This window comes from Narcine bancroftii, chromosome 13 (genome assembly GCF_036971445.1).
Source record: "Narcine bancroftii isolate sNarBan1 chromosome 13, sNarBan1.hap1, whole genome shotgun sequence".
Classification (NCBI taxonomy): domain Eukaryota; kingdom Metazoa; phylum Chordata; class Chondrichthyes; order Torpediniformes; family Narcinidae; genus Narcine; species Narcine bancroftii.
In genome coordinates, this window is record NC_091481.1 from 1,521,994 (window position 1) to 1,542,661 (window position 20,668).

Here is a 20,668-nt window from a genome sequence, read left to right on the forward strand (position 1 = left end):
CTGCAGCTTTGGTGCGAGTGATAATAAACTTGAACTAATGCCTGGATCTCCACAAGGTCCATCCTTGTTTCCCCGCAGCTCCAAGCCTTGCCTCATTTGCGGATTTGGAACGAGCAGTCAGCACACACCATTCCAAGTCGTTCCTATACATTCGGTGAGGCCAGGCTTCACCAAGGACGACTCTCTCGTTGCTGTTGCTCCAGCTGATTTCTCTTTGCCCTCGTAGCTGAGGGATAATCCTGTGCCTTTCGTTCTCACGGCTTGGTTTAAATCCTACAAGAATAATCTGCACCTTCTCTCCAACGAGCACAGATAAAACAAAATTAGCCAAGTAATCTCAGTCTGCGGCCCTGCAGATGAAAGCTGGCTACCATTCTGTCCTTCCTTCACAGAGGAAGATGACTGGCATCGATAGGCAGAAAGTGCACACTATTCCAGATTAAGGAACATTAAGGGAGGAATAAATGGAGTTTCACTCCGAGTTGTTACCACACGATAGGAGACTTAAAACTGATTAATGCTGACGTCGTGTGACAAGCGTACATGATTTGATTCAGTTGGAGACCCACAAACGTGTTCTAGTCGTAAAGCACGGAACAAGCCCTTCGGCCCACATCTCCCTGCTGACGAAGTTGTCTCTCTGAGCTCACCCCAATTTGCCTGTTTGGCCTCTGAATTTTCCCTCCTCACATACCTGTTTTTTTCCCCTCCTCACATATGTCGTTTCAATGTGGAATCCGTCACTGTCGGTGTGAAAAGTTGTCTCTCAGATCCCTCTTAAGTCTTTCCGTTCTCACTTTGGGCCTATGCCCTCCATCTTACACCCTTCACTCTGGGGAAAAGACTAGTCATGATCTCATCTATGCTTGCCATGATTTTACAGACCTCCATTCCAGGGGAAACGACCCCAGCCCATTCAGCCTCACATAACTCAAGCCCAGTCTCAGCATCAACCTTGCTAATCTTTTCTGCACCCTTTCCCAGACGTCCTGCCGATGTCATGGCATCCAGAACTGCCCACAATGCTCCACACTATGTCCTGCACAAGTGAAACATGACGCCCCATCTCCTGTACTCAACACAAGTGTCAATTGCCTTCTGCGCTGCCCTGTCTACCCATGTGGCCTCCTTCAGGGATCAGTCTGTGACTAAAGCACCAACAAATATGGTGCATTTTTCCATTCATGCACACCCACTAGAGACGTTTTGTCAGGAAACTGGTTATCTATCTTTTAGTGTTGGAGTGAATACTGTAGTAGTCGAACTTCTTAAGTAATCTTTGGTGGGGAATGACAATGAATGCTTTGGAGAAGTCGAGCACCACTAAATCAGTGGGGACAATGTTATCGAAGTTTTTTGGCCAGGTCGTTTGGTGTCAGGATAAGCTGGGACTCGCGTGATCTCTGGTTCCTAAATGCACGCTGATTATCAGCAAGAATATCGTCTGCTACCAGGGATTTCTGTATTTCTTTTCAATGATTTTCCTTTAAGATTATATAGTCTTTATCTTCTCCCGTTCCTGTAATTTCTGTCCTACAAAGCCATGAAATAGGAGAAGAATTAGGCCATTGGCCCATCAAATCAGCTCTGCCATTTTTTCTTTCAACCCCATTCTCCTGCCTTTGACACCCTCACTAATAAGAACCTGTCAACCTCTGCTTTAAATCTACCCAACAACTTGGCCTCCACAGTTCGCCAATTCATGCAACATGCAATCTCAAGCATCTGGCAAATTCACTTATCTGGCATCTACCAATATGTGCCAGATACTAGCGGTTTTTACTGTAACTTGTTTCACAGCCTTCACCTGTGAAATGTTTCACTGAAAAACTGTGGAAATGGTTCACCAAACATGGGCATTTAGATTCCAAGCATCGGCTTTATCACTGGAGCCTGAGTTGACGAGCCTCATCGAAAGCTTACCGTTCATTCCATCACACTTGGTGTTGCCCACATTGAAACACGACGTCTTCATGTTAAAGGGCAGTGTGTTCCACCACTTGTACTCAAAGCCCAAGGCAGGTTCTGTTCCAGCAGGGCACTGCTTACACGCTGCAGGGAGATTGAGAAAATATTCTTATGTTCACAAACAAACCATCTGCACATCTGACCCTTTCTGCATTGATTACTTTCCCTGAGTACATGGTCAGCTCAATCCCACTGAGCCAGAAGATCATGGGTTTGTCCCACTCCAAGAATGAGATCTTCTAGCAGGGGGAGAGATTTAAGAGAGACCTTATCTCATTTTCACTGAGAGGGTGGTCCGTGTCTGGAACAAGTTGCCAGAGGAAGCTGTAGAAGCTGGGAAAATTCTGACATTCAAATGACAGATGAAAGTCTCAGAGGTCACGGACCAAATGCAAGTGGGATAAGCCCAGGGTGCCAACTTGGTGGGGAGCTGCCTTCATGAACCACTGCAGTCCTTGAGGTGTGGAGCACAACGGTGTTGTCAGGGTGGGAAATCCAGGGATCTGTCCCAGTGACGGAGAAGGAACGGCGATATATTCCCCAGTATGGATGGTGTGTGGGTCGGAGGGAAGCTTCCAGAGGGTGGTGTCCCCATGCTTTTGCTGGCCTTGTCCCTCTTGCTGGTACAGGTGGTAGGATCAGAAGGTGCTGTCTTAGGGGTCTCAGGGAGTTGCTGCATGGATCCTATGGATGGTACAAACTACTGCTCCTGTGTGTGGGTCGGTGGGGGGGGGTGGAGTGAATGAGTGGGTGGGGACAGGATCCTGATCAACAGGCTGCCATGTCCTGGATGGTGTCAAGATTCCCGGGTGTTGTTGAATCTGCCCCCACCCGGGGGATGGGAGAGTGTTCCCTCACACTCCTGACCTGAAGGTTGGAGATGGGGGACAGGGGGTGAGTTACTCACCACAGGGATACAAGCCTCTGACCTGCTCCAACCTCCAGCCTTGCAACCTCATGTAAAGCACTGCAGCAAATGCAAGGGAACACGAGGCTCAATTCCATCCCATCGGAGGCGGTGTTGGAGGGACGGGCATTACAAGGCATCCTTACCGCTCATCCCATCTGAGATGGTGTTGGAGGGACAGGCAGCACAGCTCGCGGTATCATTGTTGTAGAAGCCGGGATTACACGGGGGGCAAGGCTGCTTCTCCCCAGATGGAGGGAGCTTGACTGCTTTTGCAATATTGTCTCTGCACAGCTTTGGTGATATCCACTTGTATATCATTTGGGTCTGTAAAACAGTTTAGGGAATAGTGTTTAATAGGCTCTGTGCACACAATTCAAACCACAGCACAGCAAGGGTTGAAAATACCCATAGAGGCTGGGAATCCACAGTAAAACTCAGCAGGTCCTAAAACTGCTGGTAAAACTCAACAGATCTGGCAGCATCTGTGGAAGGAGAGTCAATATTTCAGGTCCAGAAAATAGCAATAGAAAAACAAGTTAGTTTATGACAGCAGAGAAGGTGAGAGAGGGAGGGTGGAACGCTGGCTCCGATGGAGCAAGACCAAGTGGGTTTCCCGTAGCATCTGAGGGGCAGATCAGATCAGAGGTTAGTGTAGTGGTTAGCGATCGAGACTGGCGTTCAAATCCTGCGCTGTCTGTAAGGTGCTTGAACATTCTCCCCATGTCTGCGTGGGTTACCCCTGGGGCCTCTGGTTTCTTCTCACTCTCCAAAAACGTACCGGGGAAGTTATAGGTCAACTGGGTATAATTGGGCAGCACACACTCATTGGTCAGAAGAGCATGTTACTGAGCTGTATGTCTAAAAATAAATCACCATGCAAGATCAAGTTTTGTGTCCGTTGTGTTGTTAACAGCAAGGCCATGGACATGCCCAGCAAGCAGACAACAGCAGAAACAAACTGGTAGCCAGTTCCAATGGAGACAAACTCAAGGTTAATGTCACAGGTGCCAAGGAGCAGTCAGAAAGTTTGTTTTGTGGCCAGTCCAGCAAGACACCGCATACGTGGTGGATCAAAACAGTACAGAGTTACAGAGAGAACAATGTAGAACATTCCAGCACAGTACAGGCCATACAGCCCACAATATTCGGCCAACCTGTACAAACCTTCTCCATAATGTAAACCTTCCCTACCTCACCCCCATCCATTTTTCTTACATCCATGTCCCTGTCTAAAGTCCCTTTTACACAGCTGTTAAATGACAGGAATTAACTGCCTTTTAACTACTTCACCTACCTGTATAAACACAACAAAGGTGGGATGGGGAGGGGGGGGTCATTGTCATCCCATGTCCGATACTAACAATGTGTTTCACAACTTTGTAACGATGCATTTCTGTCTAAAAAGGTTAACACTATAATGTTACAGGTCCCACCCCTTTTATCCCAGGATGTCGGCTTGCTTAGACCCGGCATTTCTCGGTTCAGCGTGAACGACCCAGGCTCCCTTTAAAGATGGGACATTCACATGACAATTAAGTGGATTCACTGTATAAAAAGGCCTTAAGAATCTATAAAATGCTCCTATTGGACCAGCCTCCACCACCACTCCTGGCGAGGCATTCCAGGCACCCACTACCCCTGGCGTCTCCCCAAACTTTCCTCCCCTAACTTTGTACACATGTCCTCTGGTGTTTGCTACCCCCACCCTGGGAAAAAGGTGCTGGCTGTCCACCCTAACCCTAACCCTAACCCTATGCCCTTCTGAATCTTGTAGACCTCTAATTAAGTCTTCTCTCATCCTTCTTCGCTCCAAAGAGTAAAGTCCCACCTCTGCTAACCTGGCCTCATAAGAAACTTTCTCCAATCCAGGCAACATCCTGGTAAATCTCCTCTGCTCCCTCTCCACAGCTTCCATGCCCTTCCTGTAATGAGGCAACCAGAACTGAACACAATATTCCAGATGGAATAGAGCAGAAGCAACATTCAAACCCCCTACCTAGCACCTTTGCTGGGATTCTGGATCCTGGAGATTTTACTGGAGTCTGCTGATCAATCAAGAGTCCAATAACAGCAGGAAAGAAACACTCTTTGAATCAGGTGGTCCGTGATCTCACACTCGTGAATCTTCTTCTGATGGGGAAGGGGTGAAGAGAGTGTGGCCGGGGTTGGATGGGTCTATTCACATGTTGGTTGCTTTTCCAAAGCAGTGGGAGATGTCGATGGAGGGGAGGGACACCTCCCCTCTGCTCCACGAGACATGCTGGCTCGTGACTGAGCTGCAGTGGTCCACATGGTGAACCCCAACTCCAGGTGCCCGAGCTGAAACCATCACACACCAACCACAGAGACAGCTTTTCATTCCAGCAAGCCACTAACTCAACACCCAAAGCTACTAGCTTCACCTCTGTGAACACTACAGTCTCGACCTTGGGTCACAGAGTGGTTACAACACCAGAGGCCATTCAGCCCACAGTGCATAATCTGGAACTGAATCAGCAAACTTCTCTCCTTCAGATACTTTTTAAGTGTTTTAAATTTAGACATACAGCACGGTAACAGGCCCTTCTGGTTCCCAAGCCCATGCCACCCAAGTATCCCAATTAACCTACAACCCTTGTACATTTCAAAAAGTGGGAGGAAACCTGAGCCCCCGGGGAAAACCCATGCAGACACAAGGAGAATGTACAAGCTCCTTACAGAGAGCGCGGGATTCGAACCTGGGTTGTGGTGCTGTAACAGCGTGGCACTAATTGTGCCTCCCTTCTCCATCTCCTCTGTGAATCTACTAAGGGATCAGTCTCCAGTACAGTACCATCCACTTAATGTGTCAAAATAAGGTTTCCCCTCATCCCATTATTGCTCCTTCACCTCTACCTATGTCCCCTGGTGCTCGACCCCACTGACCAGGAGTTTGTCTTCAGGACCACTGACAGGATTATAATTCCAACAGTTCCCCTCACTCGATCCTTTGTTCCAAGAGAACTCTTCTTCATTCACTGATCTCCCTCATCCCTGGAATTATTTTGGTCAATCTGTTCTGCACCCTCTTCACAGGGTTCCTGCAGGCAGAATTCCGGACTAGACAGTCTCCTGTGACCCAACCAATGTTCTACAAGGGTTCATCATGACTTTTGTCCTTGTGGCTCTAACGAATAGGCCTATGATCTCATGTGTACCTTCAACAATATTCTCCTTTCCTTTTTAAAATATTTTTATTGAGTTTAACATATAAATCTTAAATATAAAGTCATCTAATAAAAACAAATAACAGGTCATATCATATACATATCGTAAATTAATATCAATGTAAATCGAAAACCCAATCCATATTTGTTTATTTAACATTCATTTAAAAATAATTCTGGATAGAAAATAATTAAAACTACATTAAAGAATCCCTTGATCTAAACAAAGGATAAATTCTGTCTAATTTATGATATGATCCATGACAATCATATTTAAACCTGCATTTAACAAGTTAATCTAAATAAGAAAGAAAACAAAAAGCCCTAAAACTAGATCTAATCGATCCCCTCCCTGTAATTCAGGTGACCTTGTAAAAAAGGATGTAAAGATATGGATTGAATCATGACCTTCAGAAACTTGACCAAGAGTCTCCAGAGAATCCAGACTTCTTAAATCTTCCGGTCATGATCTAATCCATGAATGGGCCCCACATCTTGTCAAATTGAGTTTTCTATCTATAATGTTGTATTTAATTTTCTCCAAGCTAAAACAGAACATTACATCATGTAACCCCTGGGCATGAGTAGGTGAAGATTAATCCTTCCATTTCAGTAAAATTGTTTTTCTGGCTGTCAACGTGCTAAAAGCTAAAACTTTCTCTTGGGTTGCAGATGGATGTAAACCTGGTTCATGAGACAAACCAAACAAAGCAATTAAAGGGCAGGGTTCTATTTTGATCTTAAAACTCGCTGATAAAGTTTGGAAAATGTTTTCCCAAAATCTTCCTAAATTAGGGCACTCCCCAAACACATATCCAAAGCAGCTTCAAAAGTTTGGATACAAACAAGGAGATAAGAACAGTGAAGTATTTTGGATTAAAATGTCTTTGTTTGAGCAGGTCATCACCTTGGTTGTTGACCTTCAGTTTAGGGAGGGCTGGAAGGGGTGGGGGGGTGGTAATTTAGATTTTAGTAGGTTACTTCTAACTATGTTTTGGTTTCCTCTGATTTGCAGTTTGGATCGAAAGTGCCGACTTTTGGAACAATGACAGATGGAGCTACAGCATCGAATAATTAATATCCATTATTTAATTTTTGCAACATCCTCAGCCTGCCCTGCCACCTTCAATAAACCTCACAGAGAATTACTCGTGTCTGGCAGTGCATTTATTGAGAAAACGCCCCAAACAAAATGTTGACATTTCTGCTGAGATAATAATCACACTGTTTAGCAGAAGTTCCACGTCTATGAGGTGTTCAAAATATTTAAAAATTGCATGATTTCGGCAAATGAATCAGAGAGAATATGCAGCAGGTCGTGCAGTGGCTGAGGAGAGGGGAGAGTTGACATTTTAGGCCAATGATGTTTCATCTGAATCGGCAGTACCTGCCGTTGTTTCTCAGTTCATGATTTAAATTGTATTTTATTTACATCACAGTCGAGACAGAGTCCGTCCATTTAAACTGTGCTGCCCAATTACACCACAACCCCCGGTACATTTTTGAAGGGTGGGAGGAAACCGGAGCACCCAGAGGAAAACCCACGCAGACACGGGGAGAATGTACAAATTCCTTAAAGACAGTGCCAGATTCGAACCCGTGTCACTGGTGTTGTAACCGCTACCGAGCCAAGGTGGAGATAAGTCTCAGATGGCCCAGACAGACCACAAGGTGACCATAGTTACCTTTCGCTCACTGTCACATGGTGTGTGTATTTGAAAGTAGTCTTTCTCTGTACACGGTGGGCGGTTTTGGCATTTGCTGGATCCTTCCTCTGCAGGGGAACAAAATGGTGACAGTGAGGCCAGAGTCTGTGCAGGCAGCACAGAGAACCATCTTCTCCAAAGTTATCCTGTTCACATGCAAGGTCCTAGTGACATCACCCCAGGACCGATTTGTAGCAGTCATTTCTTGATTGGATCAATAATTTCACTTTTGGGAGGATCTGATGCATATTGCCCTTGTCTAACTTTGCGAGAAGGTGCAGGAGTGACTGAATCCAGAGACGGAACAAAGAACAAACAACATTAATCTGAGCAAGACACGTAGTCCTTAGTTTATTCGGCAGCCTCTCTTATAGTCCGCACTAACTGAACCACCCCATGGCTGTATCTTCCACCTGATCATGAAGCTCTCCTTGCTCTCAATTGGCTGGCATGTGCGAGCTTGTCTGGACACCTGAGTGTGGCCTCTCATGAGTCACCAGTGGGGACAGGCTTCACGCACAACACTCGTAGGGGTGAGGCCATGACAAAGGTGAGAGGTGAACTCCTTTCTGGGACAGCTGTAGTCCTGCCATATTCCCTGAAAGATGCCTCACAGGGTGTAAAGAAAACTATGGGCATATAGGTCTTTATAAATCAAAGTATCGAGTATTGGAGTTTGAATGTTATGTTAAAGTTGTATAAGACATTGGTGAGGCCGAATTTGGAGTATTGGGTGCCGTTTTGGTCACCAAACTACAGGAAGGGTATCAATAAGATAGAAAGAGTGCAGAGAAGATTTATTAGGATGTTGCTCGGACTACAGGAACTGAGTTCAACAGGTTAGGACTTTATTCCCTGGAGAGTAGAAGAATGAGGGGAGCTTTGTTAGAGGTGTTTAAAATGATGAGGGGGACAGACAGAGTAAAGGTAGGTCAGCTTTTTACACTGAGGATAGGTGAGATACAAATCGGAGGACATGGGTTAAAGGTGAAAGAGGAAAAGTTTAGGGGGAACTTGTTCACACAGAGTGGTGGGAGTGTGGAACGAGCTGTCAGCTAATGTGGTGAATGCAGGCTCAATTTTAACATTTAAGAAGCATTTAAACAGGTCATTGTTTTGGACAATGATGACTCCAGGAGATGTTCTGGATGGTAGTAACTCCAGGAGATGTTCTGGATGGTAGCAACTCCAGGAGATGTTCTGGATGGTAGCAACTCCAGGAGATGTTCTGGATGGTAGCAACTCCAGGAGATGTTCTGGATGGTAGCAACTCCAGGAGATGTTCTGGATGGTAGCAACTCCAGGAGATGTTCTGGATGGTAGCAACTCCAGGAGATGTTCTGGATGGTAGCAACTCCAGGAGATGTTCTGGATGGTAGCAACTCCAGGAGATGTTCTGGATGGTAGCAACTCCAGGAGATGTTCTGGATGGTAGCAACTCCAGGAGATGTTCTAGATGGTAGCAACTCCAGGAGATGTTCTGGATGGTAGCAACTCCAGGAGATGTTCTGGATGGTAGCAACTCCAGGAGATGTTCTGGATGGTAGCAACTCCAGGAGATGTTCTGGATGGTAGCAACTCCAGGAGATGTTCTGGATGGTAGCAACTCCAGGAGATGTTCTGGATGGTAGCAACTCCAGGAGATGTTCTGGATGGTAGCAACTCCAGGAGATGTTCTGGATGGTAGCAACTCCAGGAGATGTTCTGGATGGTAGCAACTCCAGGAGATGTTCTGGATGGTAGCAACTCCAGGAGATGTTCTGGATGGTAGCAACTCCAGGAGATGTTCTGGATGGTAGCAACTCCAGGAGATGTTCTGGATGGTAGCAACTCCAGGAGATGTTCTGGATGGTAGCAACTCCAGGAGATGTTCTGGATGGTAGCAACTCCAGGAGATGTTCTGGATGGTAGCAACTCCAGGAGATGTTCTGGATGGTAGCAACTCCAGGAGATGTTCTGGATGGTAGCAACTCCAGGAGATGTTCTGGATGGTAGCAACTCCAGGAGATGTTCTGGATGGTAGCAACTCCAGGAGATGTTCTGGATGGTAGCAACTCCAGGAGATGTTCTGGATGGTAGCAACTCCAGGAGATGTTCTGGATGGTAGCAACTCCAGGAGATGTTCTGGATGGTAGCAACTCCAGGAGATGTTCTGGATGGTAGCAACTCCAGGAGATGTTCTGGATGGTAGCAACTCCAGGAGATGTTCTGGATGGTAGCAACTCCAGGAGATGTTCTGGATGGTAGCAACTCCAGGAGATGTTCTGGATGGTAGCAACTCCAGGAGATGTTCTGGATGGTAGCAACTCCAGGAGATGTTCTGGATGGTAGCAACTCCAGGAGATGTTCTGGATGGTAGCAACTCCAGGAATTGTTCCAGATGGTGGATACTACAGGAGTTGTTCAAGCTGCACTGGTCTGGGCAAGTGGAGAGTATCTATCACACCATGGTCTGTGCTTTGCAAGTGGGTAGGAGTGTCCAGTAAGGAGACACATCTCAAGCCTGAGGGTCAAACTCTGAAGCAGATTCTGCTCCACTCTCCCCACCCCGCCGTGAGTGAGTCACAGGAACAGGTCCTTTGGCCCAACAACAACATACCATCCATCAAACATGCATTCAAACTGATCCCTCTCCCTGCATTTCCCAGCAACTCTCCTCAGATTCCACCCCCTCTCCCTCACACTGAGGACACCGTACAGCAGGCAATAATCTCACCCATCTGCATGTCTTCTTTGGGATGTGGGGGGGGGGGTCAATCCAGGTGGACACAGGGAGAGCATTCAAACTCCACAAAGACAGCTCCAAAGGATGGGATTGAGCCTGGATCTCTGAAGCTGTGAGGCAGGAGCAAAATGGTTGGGATGGCACAACAGTGTAACAGCATCAGCGATCGGGGTCAGGGTTCGAATCCAGTGCTGTCTGTAAGGAATTTGTACATTCTCCCCATGACCTGTGTGGGTTTCCCCGGGGGCTCCGCTTTCTTCCAACATTCCAAAGATACAGCATAGAAATAGGCCCTTTGGCCTAGCTCATCCATGCTGACCAAGTTGCCCATCTCACATTGTCCCATTTGGCTCCATCCAGCCAACATCCGTCTGTCAAAACTTGCTCTTGTCCCTGCGTCTCCCACTTCCTCTGACAGCTTGCTCCACACACTCCAGCACTCTTGCCTCTCAGGTCCCTCTCGCTCCATAAATCTGTGCTTCCCAGTTTCAAATCCCCTGTCCCAGGAAAAAGACAGTAACTACTTACCTTACAAGGTTCCCCTTCCGTCTCCTACATGCCACAGAGAAAAGCCCCAGCCTCTCCTTGAGAGGCAATTCAAGCCCTCTATTCTGCTAATATTCTCGTGAAGCTGTTCTGCACCCTCTCCAGTTGAGATCTTTGAAGTTTAGTGAAAAATTTACATTAAAGTTTCAGTCCCTGGCCAGAAGGTAACACTGTGGTTCAACCTCATCGACACAACCTCTGAAATCCAGCACTTATGGGATTGGTAGGTGCCAGATAAATGTATTTTCTGGATGCTTGAGACTTGTAATGCCCAAATAATAAACAGTTTAAAAGGCATCACTTGCACTGAATAAACTTCACTTGCATGAATATATAAACCTTAAAGCATTTTAGTTTATTTTCAGTCACATTGTTTGAAAATATTTAACCGTTGTTCCATCTGCAGGTTCCTCCCCCTCCACGGAGCCACCCAAAAGACGAACAATAACATTTATAGATAATTAACCCCACCCCCCAAGCTTAAAGATAAAGCCTCTGACTGGGTGACTCTTACTAAGCAGGGATAAGGAGACACTTTAAGAGAGTCACCCCAATGACGAGCAGTATCAACCAGCTCTTCATCCTGGGTGACCCCATTACTGTTTCACACAACCTTATTCAAACAGCTGCTACGAGCAAAGCCCGACCAAGGCACTCGCTGGCTGAATATTTACTCCCATCTTCACCGAAGGTTAATGTATTACTTCAGAGAACATTTACTTTTACAATTTCAAACCTACAGATTTTTTACATATTATTTTATTCTTATTTATTTTAATTGTTTGAATTTATTTTCCTGGATTTTTTTTTTGGCTGGTTGCTTGAATTCCAGATTCCAGGGGATTTACAGCATCTCCAGTTTGTAATCATTAAATTAATCTGTAAGTTAACCCAGAGACCTGAAGCAAGCTTACCTGAAAACTGCAGAGCCTCATCACATTTCTGGCAGGAACTGGCTCCTCTCCTCGAGAAGGTGTTTCTGGGGCAAGGTTTGCATAATGACGAACCAGCAGTGTCGCTGTAAGTCCCCGGTTTGCATGGGAAACATTCGGAGGTGTAGGCAACACCTGCACAAAACCGGAAGGATCAGTGATGGGACCTCGGCTGTTTGGGGTCTGGGTGACAATGTTGATGGGCTGAAAAGCACCTTTATGAAACAAGACGCTGTGATTTTAGTAAAAACACTCAGAAATGGTGAAGGGACTCAGCCAGTCTTGCAGCATCTGTAGGAGGGGTAGCATGGTTAGTGCAACGGTTAGAGATTAGCATAATGCTGTTACAGCGCTAGCGATCGGGGTTCAAATCCCACGATGTCTGTAAGGAGCTTGTACATTTTCCCCATGTCTGCATGGGTTTTCCATGGGGGCTCCAGTTTCATCTCACACTCCAAAATGCATCAGGGTTGCAGATCAATTGGGTGGCACGGACTCGTGAGATAAAAGGGCCTGTTACAGTGCTGTATGTCTCATTTTTTAATTTTTTTTTTAAATAAATTTGTTTTTTTAAATATATTACCGAGATTTCAGGCTTGAGCCCTTCTTCCAGGTATCTAAAAGCAGCTCTTTTATAAAATCACACAAAATTACACAAAATTTCCTTTAGATTGCCATAAGGCAGACAAAGATTCACCATCGGCTGAAATTGCCCAGCACCCCTTACAGTCAGAGAAAGAGATGCCAAAGACAGTCCCCCCAAAGTTAATGAGTGTCTGTGGATTCGCCTCCAATGCTCCCGCTGCTTCTGCAGCCGCACAGATTCCCGTTTGATCTGTCAGCAACACATGCTCCAGATGAACCCCTCCGTCACGATCATGAATCCCTCAATGCCCTCTTCATCTTCTTTCATAAGACCAAGGAGCAGAAATGGGCCATTCTGCTCCACACTGTATGTCTCTGTGACTCCATAACTAAGATATTCGTAAGGCTTGCTTGAAATTTCCAAACTGTGGACCCTACACCCCACAGTGGTGGACCAGCGATGGGACCCACATGGGCTGCAGATGACACGGTCAGGGGAACCAAGTATCAGAACTGGGATTTGAGAGGGTGCTGAGGGCAAGAAGGGCTCCCGAGGGGCCACGGGCGCTGAGGGCTTCCTGATTGTGTTGGGGGATTAGATCTGGGGCTCGGATTATTGACAGCTAGAAATGGAGTCTGCGAGGCTGCAAAGGCTACGGGAGCGCTGGAGGCATATCCACGGACACTTGGTGACTCTGAAGGGACTCCCTTTTGTCCTCTGACTGTAAGGGGCACCGGATTAAACTCACGGCAGCTTTTTGTCTGCCTTACGGCAGGAATAAGGTAATTTCTGTTTTATTAATAAGAATAAAAGAATCTTGATTATGCACACATATTTTCAAAAACTCCTTTGATGTACAAATACAAACCTGAGAAATAGGCAATTTTCAAAAGCATAGGGATAATTCTATAATGAAATTACTGTCATATATATTGTAAAATGCACATATGCTCCAAAATTCTTTTGCTGCAGTTGAACAGATACTTTGCAAAAAAAATGCAAAACACATCCACAACCAGGCACTGAACTGAACAAAAGATCAATGCTGGAACATTATGAACATGAACTTGTTCAGTGAGGAAATCTCGGTTTCATACCTTCAATGTAGATGTCTTTCAGAAGAACTCGTTTGGCCAATTTATCACCCAGGAGAATCCCCGTCGTTCGCCAATAAAGAACATTTGTGCCAGTTTTCAAATTCATCTGCGCAAATATTAATTTAGGAATTAAAACATCATTTCAAAATCAATCCCAATTCTGACTTCACACTACATCAAACATTTCTGTAACAACTGCAGACCGAGCAAAAGGCCTTTGATCACTTCAGATGACCACAAGACTGGGGGCACTGGTACCTGACGCATTTAAACATCAATGGGTCACTGAGTGGAGTGGGGACGAGTGGCGGGAAGGGGGGTGGTGGGGATGGGAATGGGATTGACTGTCTAGAGTTGTGGGAAAGAACAGCTTCACAGCCCCTGCAAGTAAAGACAATGAACCTTGCAGACACATGCAAAACAGGCAAACCTCACATCAACAGTGTCCGAGGTCAGAATAGAACCTGGTCACGGCAGCTGTGAGGTAGCAGTGCATTCACAAGGAGTTACCTCCTTAAAGGCCTTGGAAAGATGCAGGAAAACCCCTAGTATCTGGCACCTAATGGGGTTAGTAGATGCTGGATAAAGTGTAATTTACAGTTGCTTAAGACTGCGTGTGGCAGGACTGGTGAACTAATGGTGGGGCACGCCAATTTTAAACCCATATTTTTTATTTTCTGCAATTTTTTTTCCCGGTTGCTTGGAGCTGCCATTTCTTGAATTCCGGATAACAGGGGTCTTATTGTGTTTCCATTGTTATTGACACAGCATGCCAAACTGTTTTATAATGAACATCCCTTCATTGTTTTGGCGTTGTTGGAGTTCCCCAATCAACTCTCACAGGTCTTGCTGTCGTTTCGGTGTTTTACAATCCTTTCTCCTCAACAAAAGCTTCCTCGCATCTAAATGTTGTCACCTAAAGCCTTCTAAATCCTTCTCTTCATGCTCAGAGAAAAGGACTTCAACAAACAAGCTGCAGCGATCCCCTGCAATCAACCTTTGCTGAGCGAGAACACGGAGCAGTGTGCACAGGTGAAAGACTCACCGAGTGTCTCCTCCATTCGTCCCTCTCCGTTAGCTGCATCCATTTCTGTTCTGCAGATTCAGTGTCTTGGCACTGGTCGTTTTGCACCTGCACACCAAACTTAGCATAAAGATCACGGTAGGGGAATTAAAGTTTATTTATGCGCTTCAAATTAAAATACCGGTCAGGAAAATGAATCAATAGATAAAACAAAGGATGTCGGAAATATGCTGCTGGAGATCTGATCAGGGTTTCGAGTACACAGTGAGATTCTGGAGGGTCAGGCAGCATTCGTGGAGAGAAATGGTCAGTCAACGTTTTGGGTCGGACCCTTTGCCGTGGATTCATCCCCTGCCAAACCAAGGCCACCTCCAAATTGAGGCACAACACCTCAAATTCCATCTTGACACCCTCCAATCATCGACCTTCAATTCCATTAACCTCCTCCCCCAGTCCCTCATCCCTCAGACCTACTTTCTCCAGCTCCCCACCACTTCCCTCCTTCTGTCAGACACTTACCATTCTGCCCCATCATTTGTCAGCCTATCCTCCACCTGGAACCACCGCTGACCTCTGAGCCAGTGTCCCCTCATTCTCCTTCCACCACCCAAACCTTTTTATTTGGGTGTCTGCCTGGTTTTCTACACCACCCTCAAAGGGCTCAGGCCATAAGACATTGGATCAGAAAAAGGCCATTCAGCCCATCAAGTCTGATCCACTATTTAGTCATGATCTGATCGATTTTCCCACTCAGCCCGGCCTTCTCCCCATAACCTTTGATGGCCTGGCTAATCAAGAACCTGTCAATCTCTGCTTTAAATATACCCAATGACTTGATCTCCAACAGTCTGTAGAAACAAATTCCACAGATTCCCCACAGATGTGCGTGACCTGCTGAGTTTATCCAGCATGTTAGCGTAATAACTCCAAGGCTACCGTGTTTACAAATTCCAGGACAACAAGTGTCACAGGCTGGATTTTAAGATGCAGCTATTACCTGTGACCACAACTATACAGGCTGCAGAGTCCTCAGGACAGGGTGGAAAAAAGGGGAAAAGAAACTCAAGGAGACAGAGGGAGGGGGTGATCAGGAGAGGGAAAGGGAAGAGACAGAGCATAAAGGGAATCCAAAAGCACTCATATGAATCATAGCCCCTTACTCAACCATCGCTGTCAACTGGAGCGGCTGTGGGGACCGGTTACTGTTAGTGCATGGGGAAGCAGATTTTATAACTTCATTCACTGTGTCATTCAACAGTCACTCTGAACCAAAGTGGCACTGGACTTACAAAAAACTCAAAGAAGATGCTGTTGTCCACATATTGATAATCGAAGGAAACACTTCCTGCTTTCTTCAGATGTACAGAGTAGATGAGGGAAACGGTACAATCATCCCGGTTGGAGGCAATGTAGCTGCTCTGGGGAACCCAGGACGACCTGCCGGCAGGGACCAGAAACCAGCGTTAAAATGGAATTCAAATTAGCATCAAAGGATTGTTCAATGAGAACTGAGAACCCAGCACAATGTTGGAAGGGAACCGTCTCGGAGAAATAATGAAAAAGTGGCATCAGTACTCCGACAACCCCCTTCCTCGTCACACATCCCCTCCTCCCATCACTCCCCTCCCCGTCACACATCCCCACCCCTTCCGTCACCCACCATCATCTCATCCCTCCCCTCAATCAGCCCCCTCCCCGTCACACGCCTCCTCCCCTCCGCCACCCCTTCCCTTCTGTCACACCACCTCCCCCACCTCCGTCACCCCCTCCCATCCATCACACACCTCCTCTGACCATCGTGCACCCATCGATACAATTAGTTCCGGGGTCTTCTCAGCCTTGACCACTCCAGCTACCACCTCTGGAGTTCACTTTGAGAGGAATAGAATAGAAGAGCAGGGACGTGATGTTGAGACTTTATCAGACCCTGGGGAGACCTCACTTGGAGAATTGTGAGCAGTTTTGGACTCCTCATTTAAGAAAGGTTGTGCTGATGTTGAAGAGGGTTCAGAGGAGGTTCACAGGGATGATTCTGGCAATCAAAGAGGAGCGTTTGATGGCTCTTGGCCTGTACTCGTTGGAATTTAGGAAAATGAGGGGGGGGATCTCACTGAAACATTAATGTTTAAAGTCGTGGACAGAGTAGATGTCGAAAGTTTGATTCCCATGGTGGAAGAGTCTACGACAAGAGGACACAACTTTAGTGTTGAAGAGAGTCCACTGAGAACAGAGATGTGGAGGGATTTCTTCAGCCAGAGGGTGGAGACTCTGTAGAATTTGTCCCCACAGGTGGTTGTGGAGGACGGGTCATTGGGTGTATTCAAGACAGAGATTGATAGGTTTTGATTAGCCAGGGCATCAAAGGTTATGGTGAGAAGGGCAGGCAGTGGGGATGAGTGGGGAAATGGATCAGCTCATGATTAAATGACAGGGCAGAATCGATGGGCTGAATGGCCCATTTCTGCTCCTTGGTCTTATGAAAGAAGATGACGAGGGTGCTGAGGGATTCCTGATCGTGACGGAGGGGTGCATCTGGAGCAAGTCTTGCTAACAAATCAAATGGGAATCTGTGCGGCTGCAGAAGCAGCGGGAGCGCTGGAGGCGAATCCACAGACACTCATTGACTCTGGGGAGACTGTCTTTGGCATCTCTTTCTCTGACTGTAAGGGGTGCTGGGCAATTTCAGCCGATGGTGAATCTTTGTCTGCCTTATGGCAATCCAAAGGAAATTTTGTGTAATATCACATTTTCGATTTTATAAAAGAGCCTTGAATTGTACGGTTTACTTACGAGCTGCAGTTGAGGCCATCCGTGGCACTGCTGTCCGCATCTTCCACAAAGGTTGCCACAGTAGAAAATCCTGGTGGGAGATTCTCCCATTCATCGAACCGGATGCCACTTCCCAGTGAGTAACTCCCTGCAGCGCACTTACTGCAGGTCTGGTTGAACAGGTCCAGGAACTCTCCAGATCCACAGGAGAAAGCTGGGAAACAAAAGCAGAGAGTTTCCCTGCAAATTATGACCACCCCAGCCCTGCAAACGATCCCAATTTGTCTGAATTGTTACATCATGGCCCTGCAATAGCTTTGGAATATTCCAAGCAGTGCAAATCACACGAACCAACACTCCAAAGAACACCACAGTACAGTACAGACCCTTCAGCCCACAATGTTGTGCCGACCTATATATTCCTACCAAAAAAAAGTACTAAACCCTTCCTACCTCGTAACCCTCTATTTTTTCTTTCATCCACATGCCTGTGTAAGAGTCTCCATAATCAAGGGCCATATAAATCATCGCTGTAATATTGGGGTTGGGACTAATTTCATGACTTAATAACAGAGGGTTGCAAACCTAGGTTAACGAGACTGATTTCCGGCAAGGGTGGACGGGGGGGTGGCCAGTGTGAGATATCAAACAGACAAGTCCCACACCTTCATACCTCATACATTCAGATTTCAGGTTTACTATCAGAGTACATTACATACATCATATACAACCAAGATTCTTTTTCCTTTTGGCACGGGAGAATGACCACTTACTGGTAGCATTTAAAAAAACTTAGTCCGTTTTAGGACATCGCAGGGCATTTGGTTCAGTCTGGTGTAAATAAGGAAAGACATACCGGTTTTTGCTACTCTGTTCCACCTAATCTTCCTCTTCTCTGTTCTCCGTCACTTTATTAAATTAATTTTAGATTGAGAAAAAGCAGTAGGGCAGATCAAAACAATGTTATTAAACTAAAGATGCTTCAGAGAAGATTCCTGAGAAAGTTACTCGATGTAGGGACAGCAACAGAAGGAGAGGCTGGAGCTGTTTTCTCTGGAGTGTTGGAGACTGAGGGGGGATCTTATAGAGGTATATGAAACCATGGATAAGGGGCATGGTCACTGTCAGTTCCCAGTGTACTCGAGGCTAAAAGTAGAGGACACAGGTTTAAGGTGAGAGAAAAAAGGTTTAAAGAAGACCAGAGGGGGGCCTTTTTCACAGAAGGTGGTGGGGGTGTGGAATGGGCTGCCAGAGGAAGTGAATGAAACACGGAAATCTGCTGTGATTGTAGTAAAAACACAGCAACTGCTGGAGGATCTCGCAGCTTCCATATACATATTCCTTTACCTCCTAAGGACACTGCGAGACTGGCTGAGTTCCTCTGGCATTTACTGTGTGTTGTTGCCAGAGGAAGTTGAAGAGGCAGGGATGTTTAAAAGTCATTTGGACAGATCCATGGATACAAAAGGTTCAGAGGGATTTGGGCAAAGGGGACCAGCTCAGGAAGGCCCCTGGGCTAGCATGGGCACATCGGGCTGAAGTGTATATGCATTTAACCAACATCATGGGCAGATTGTTGTTATTGGTGTACCATGACACAACATGACATCAGGCATCAAATGGAGAGAGCCAGCTCCCACCCCCTGTACCTGGTCCACTGAGAGAGTGTCACACTAGCAGAGGACCAGAGCCAAACAGAAGCCGTGGATTCCACTGGACAGCCTGAGAGAAGGAATTGGGGGGGAGGGGGGTTCACCCCAAAGTTGTTGCCTGATTCATCCCCAGGTCAAACAGCCACTCTGGTGATTATGGGAGCTTGCAGTGCACTATATTACTGCCGTTCTCAACAGAGCTCTACAGACTCCTGGGGGCCATGGCACACTAAGTAAAAGCCTTGTTTTCTTTTCACCTCACGAAACAAATATTTTTCTGCTTTTTAGGCATTTTCAGTTTTTATTAGGAGAGAAGAATGGAAGAAACAAACTAAACTCTCAATTCCTGAGGTTGTGAGGGACAAAACAGAAACAGGGAACTTCCACTCCTTAAGAGCCGAACCCCAGAGTTTAGACAGGTGGGGGAGGGTGAGGAAATGTTTCTTTACAGAATTAAAACAAAGAAAACTAAATCCCAGTGAGGTGAACCAGGTCTGGAACTCGAGAAATATTATGTTTGATTGGGATATTCAGGTGCTAATAGGTGGAAGGGGACTGGTACTGGAAACTTGGCACATCTCAGTCACATTACCCCAGAATCATTGGGATGGGAAGCGAGGAGGTGCAAGTTCCCAGAAAAAGCATAAGGTGGCTCCACATGTCTTCCGAACCCAGAGCGAAAGCTGAAGCCCTGCTGAGCCCTCACTTGGAGTACTATGTGCAGGTTTAAGCTCCTCATTTAAGAAAGGATGTGCTGAATTTGGAGAGGATTCAGAGGAGGTTCAACGGGGAATGAAAGGGTTATCAAATGAGGAGTATTTGACAGCTCTTGGCCTGAACTCACTGGAATTTAGGAGAATGAGGAAGGATCTCATTTCAAATGTTGAAAGGCATGAACAGAATTGATGTAGAAAGGTGATTTACCATGGTAGGAGAGTCTAGGACAAGAGGGCACAATTTCAAGATTGAAGGGTGTCCGCTTAGAACAGAGATGAGGAGGAATTTCTTCAGCCAGAAGAAGGTGAATCTGTAGAATTTATTGCCACAGGCAGTTGTGGAGACCAGGTCATCGGGCATATTTAAGACAGAGATTAATAGGTTATGGATTAGCCAGGGCATCAAAGGTTATGGGGAGAAGGCTGGGCAGTGAGGCTGAGTGGGGAAATAGTTGAGATCATAATTAAATGGTGGGAAAGACTCAATGGGTTGAATGCCCTATTACTGCTCCTATGTCTTATGATCTTATACAGGCTCTTAACGTTCATGAGAAACACCCCAGGGAACATTAGAGCAAGCCCACTCTCCAGAGTGGGCCAGCAAAGGCAGAAGAAAGGAAAACAAGGCAAACTTCACTCACAAAGGTCAACCTGGCTCCAAGGGTCGGTATCGTAGCAACTCTTGTTGGGCCATAAAACTAGGAAGAGCCATACTCGATTGTAAAACATTCCATGTGTTCAGTGGGTTGAAAAGTAATCCATTGTTAAAAAGTTATTTGCTTCTTAAAGTACAACACAGAATATATAAAATAGGAGTAAAGGCCGGGGACAATCACATTGGACGGACTCTAC

The 20,668-nt window shown here is 46.2% G+C and overlaps 1 protein-coding gene across 1 annotated transcript in view; it reads right to left on the reverse strand.

Moving 5' to 3' along the window:
* elapor2b (endosome-lysosome associated apoptosis and autophagy regulator family member 2b) overlaps positions 1-20,668 on the reverse strand; it is a 65,240-nt gene that overhangs the window by 20,991 nt on the left and 23,581 nt on the right. Inside the window, exons 3-10 of the mRNA XM_069909071.1 lie at positions 17,470-17,662; positions 15,969-16,116; positions 14,701-14,787; positions 13,656-13,761; positions 11,955-12,107; positions 7,749-7,837; positions 3,022-3,202; positions 1,924-2,052 (exon numbers count right to left, since the gene is read on the reverse strand). Of these exons, the coding sequence (XP_069765172.1) occupies positions 1,924-2,052; positions 3,022-3,202; positions 7,749-7,837; positions 11,955-12,107; positions 13,656-13,761; positions 14,701-14,787; positions 15,969-16,116; positions 17,470-17,662 (1,086 nt within the window). The remainder of the gene's footprint in view (positions 1-1,923; positions 2,053-3,021; positions 3,203-7,748; positions 7,838-11,954; positions 12,108-13,655; positions 13,762-14,700; positions 14,788-15,968; positions 16,117-17,469; positions 17,663-20,668) is intronic.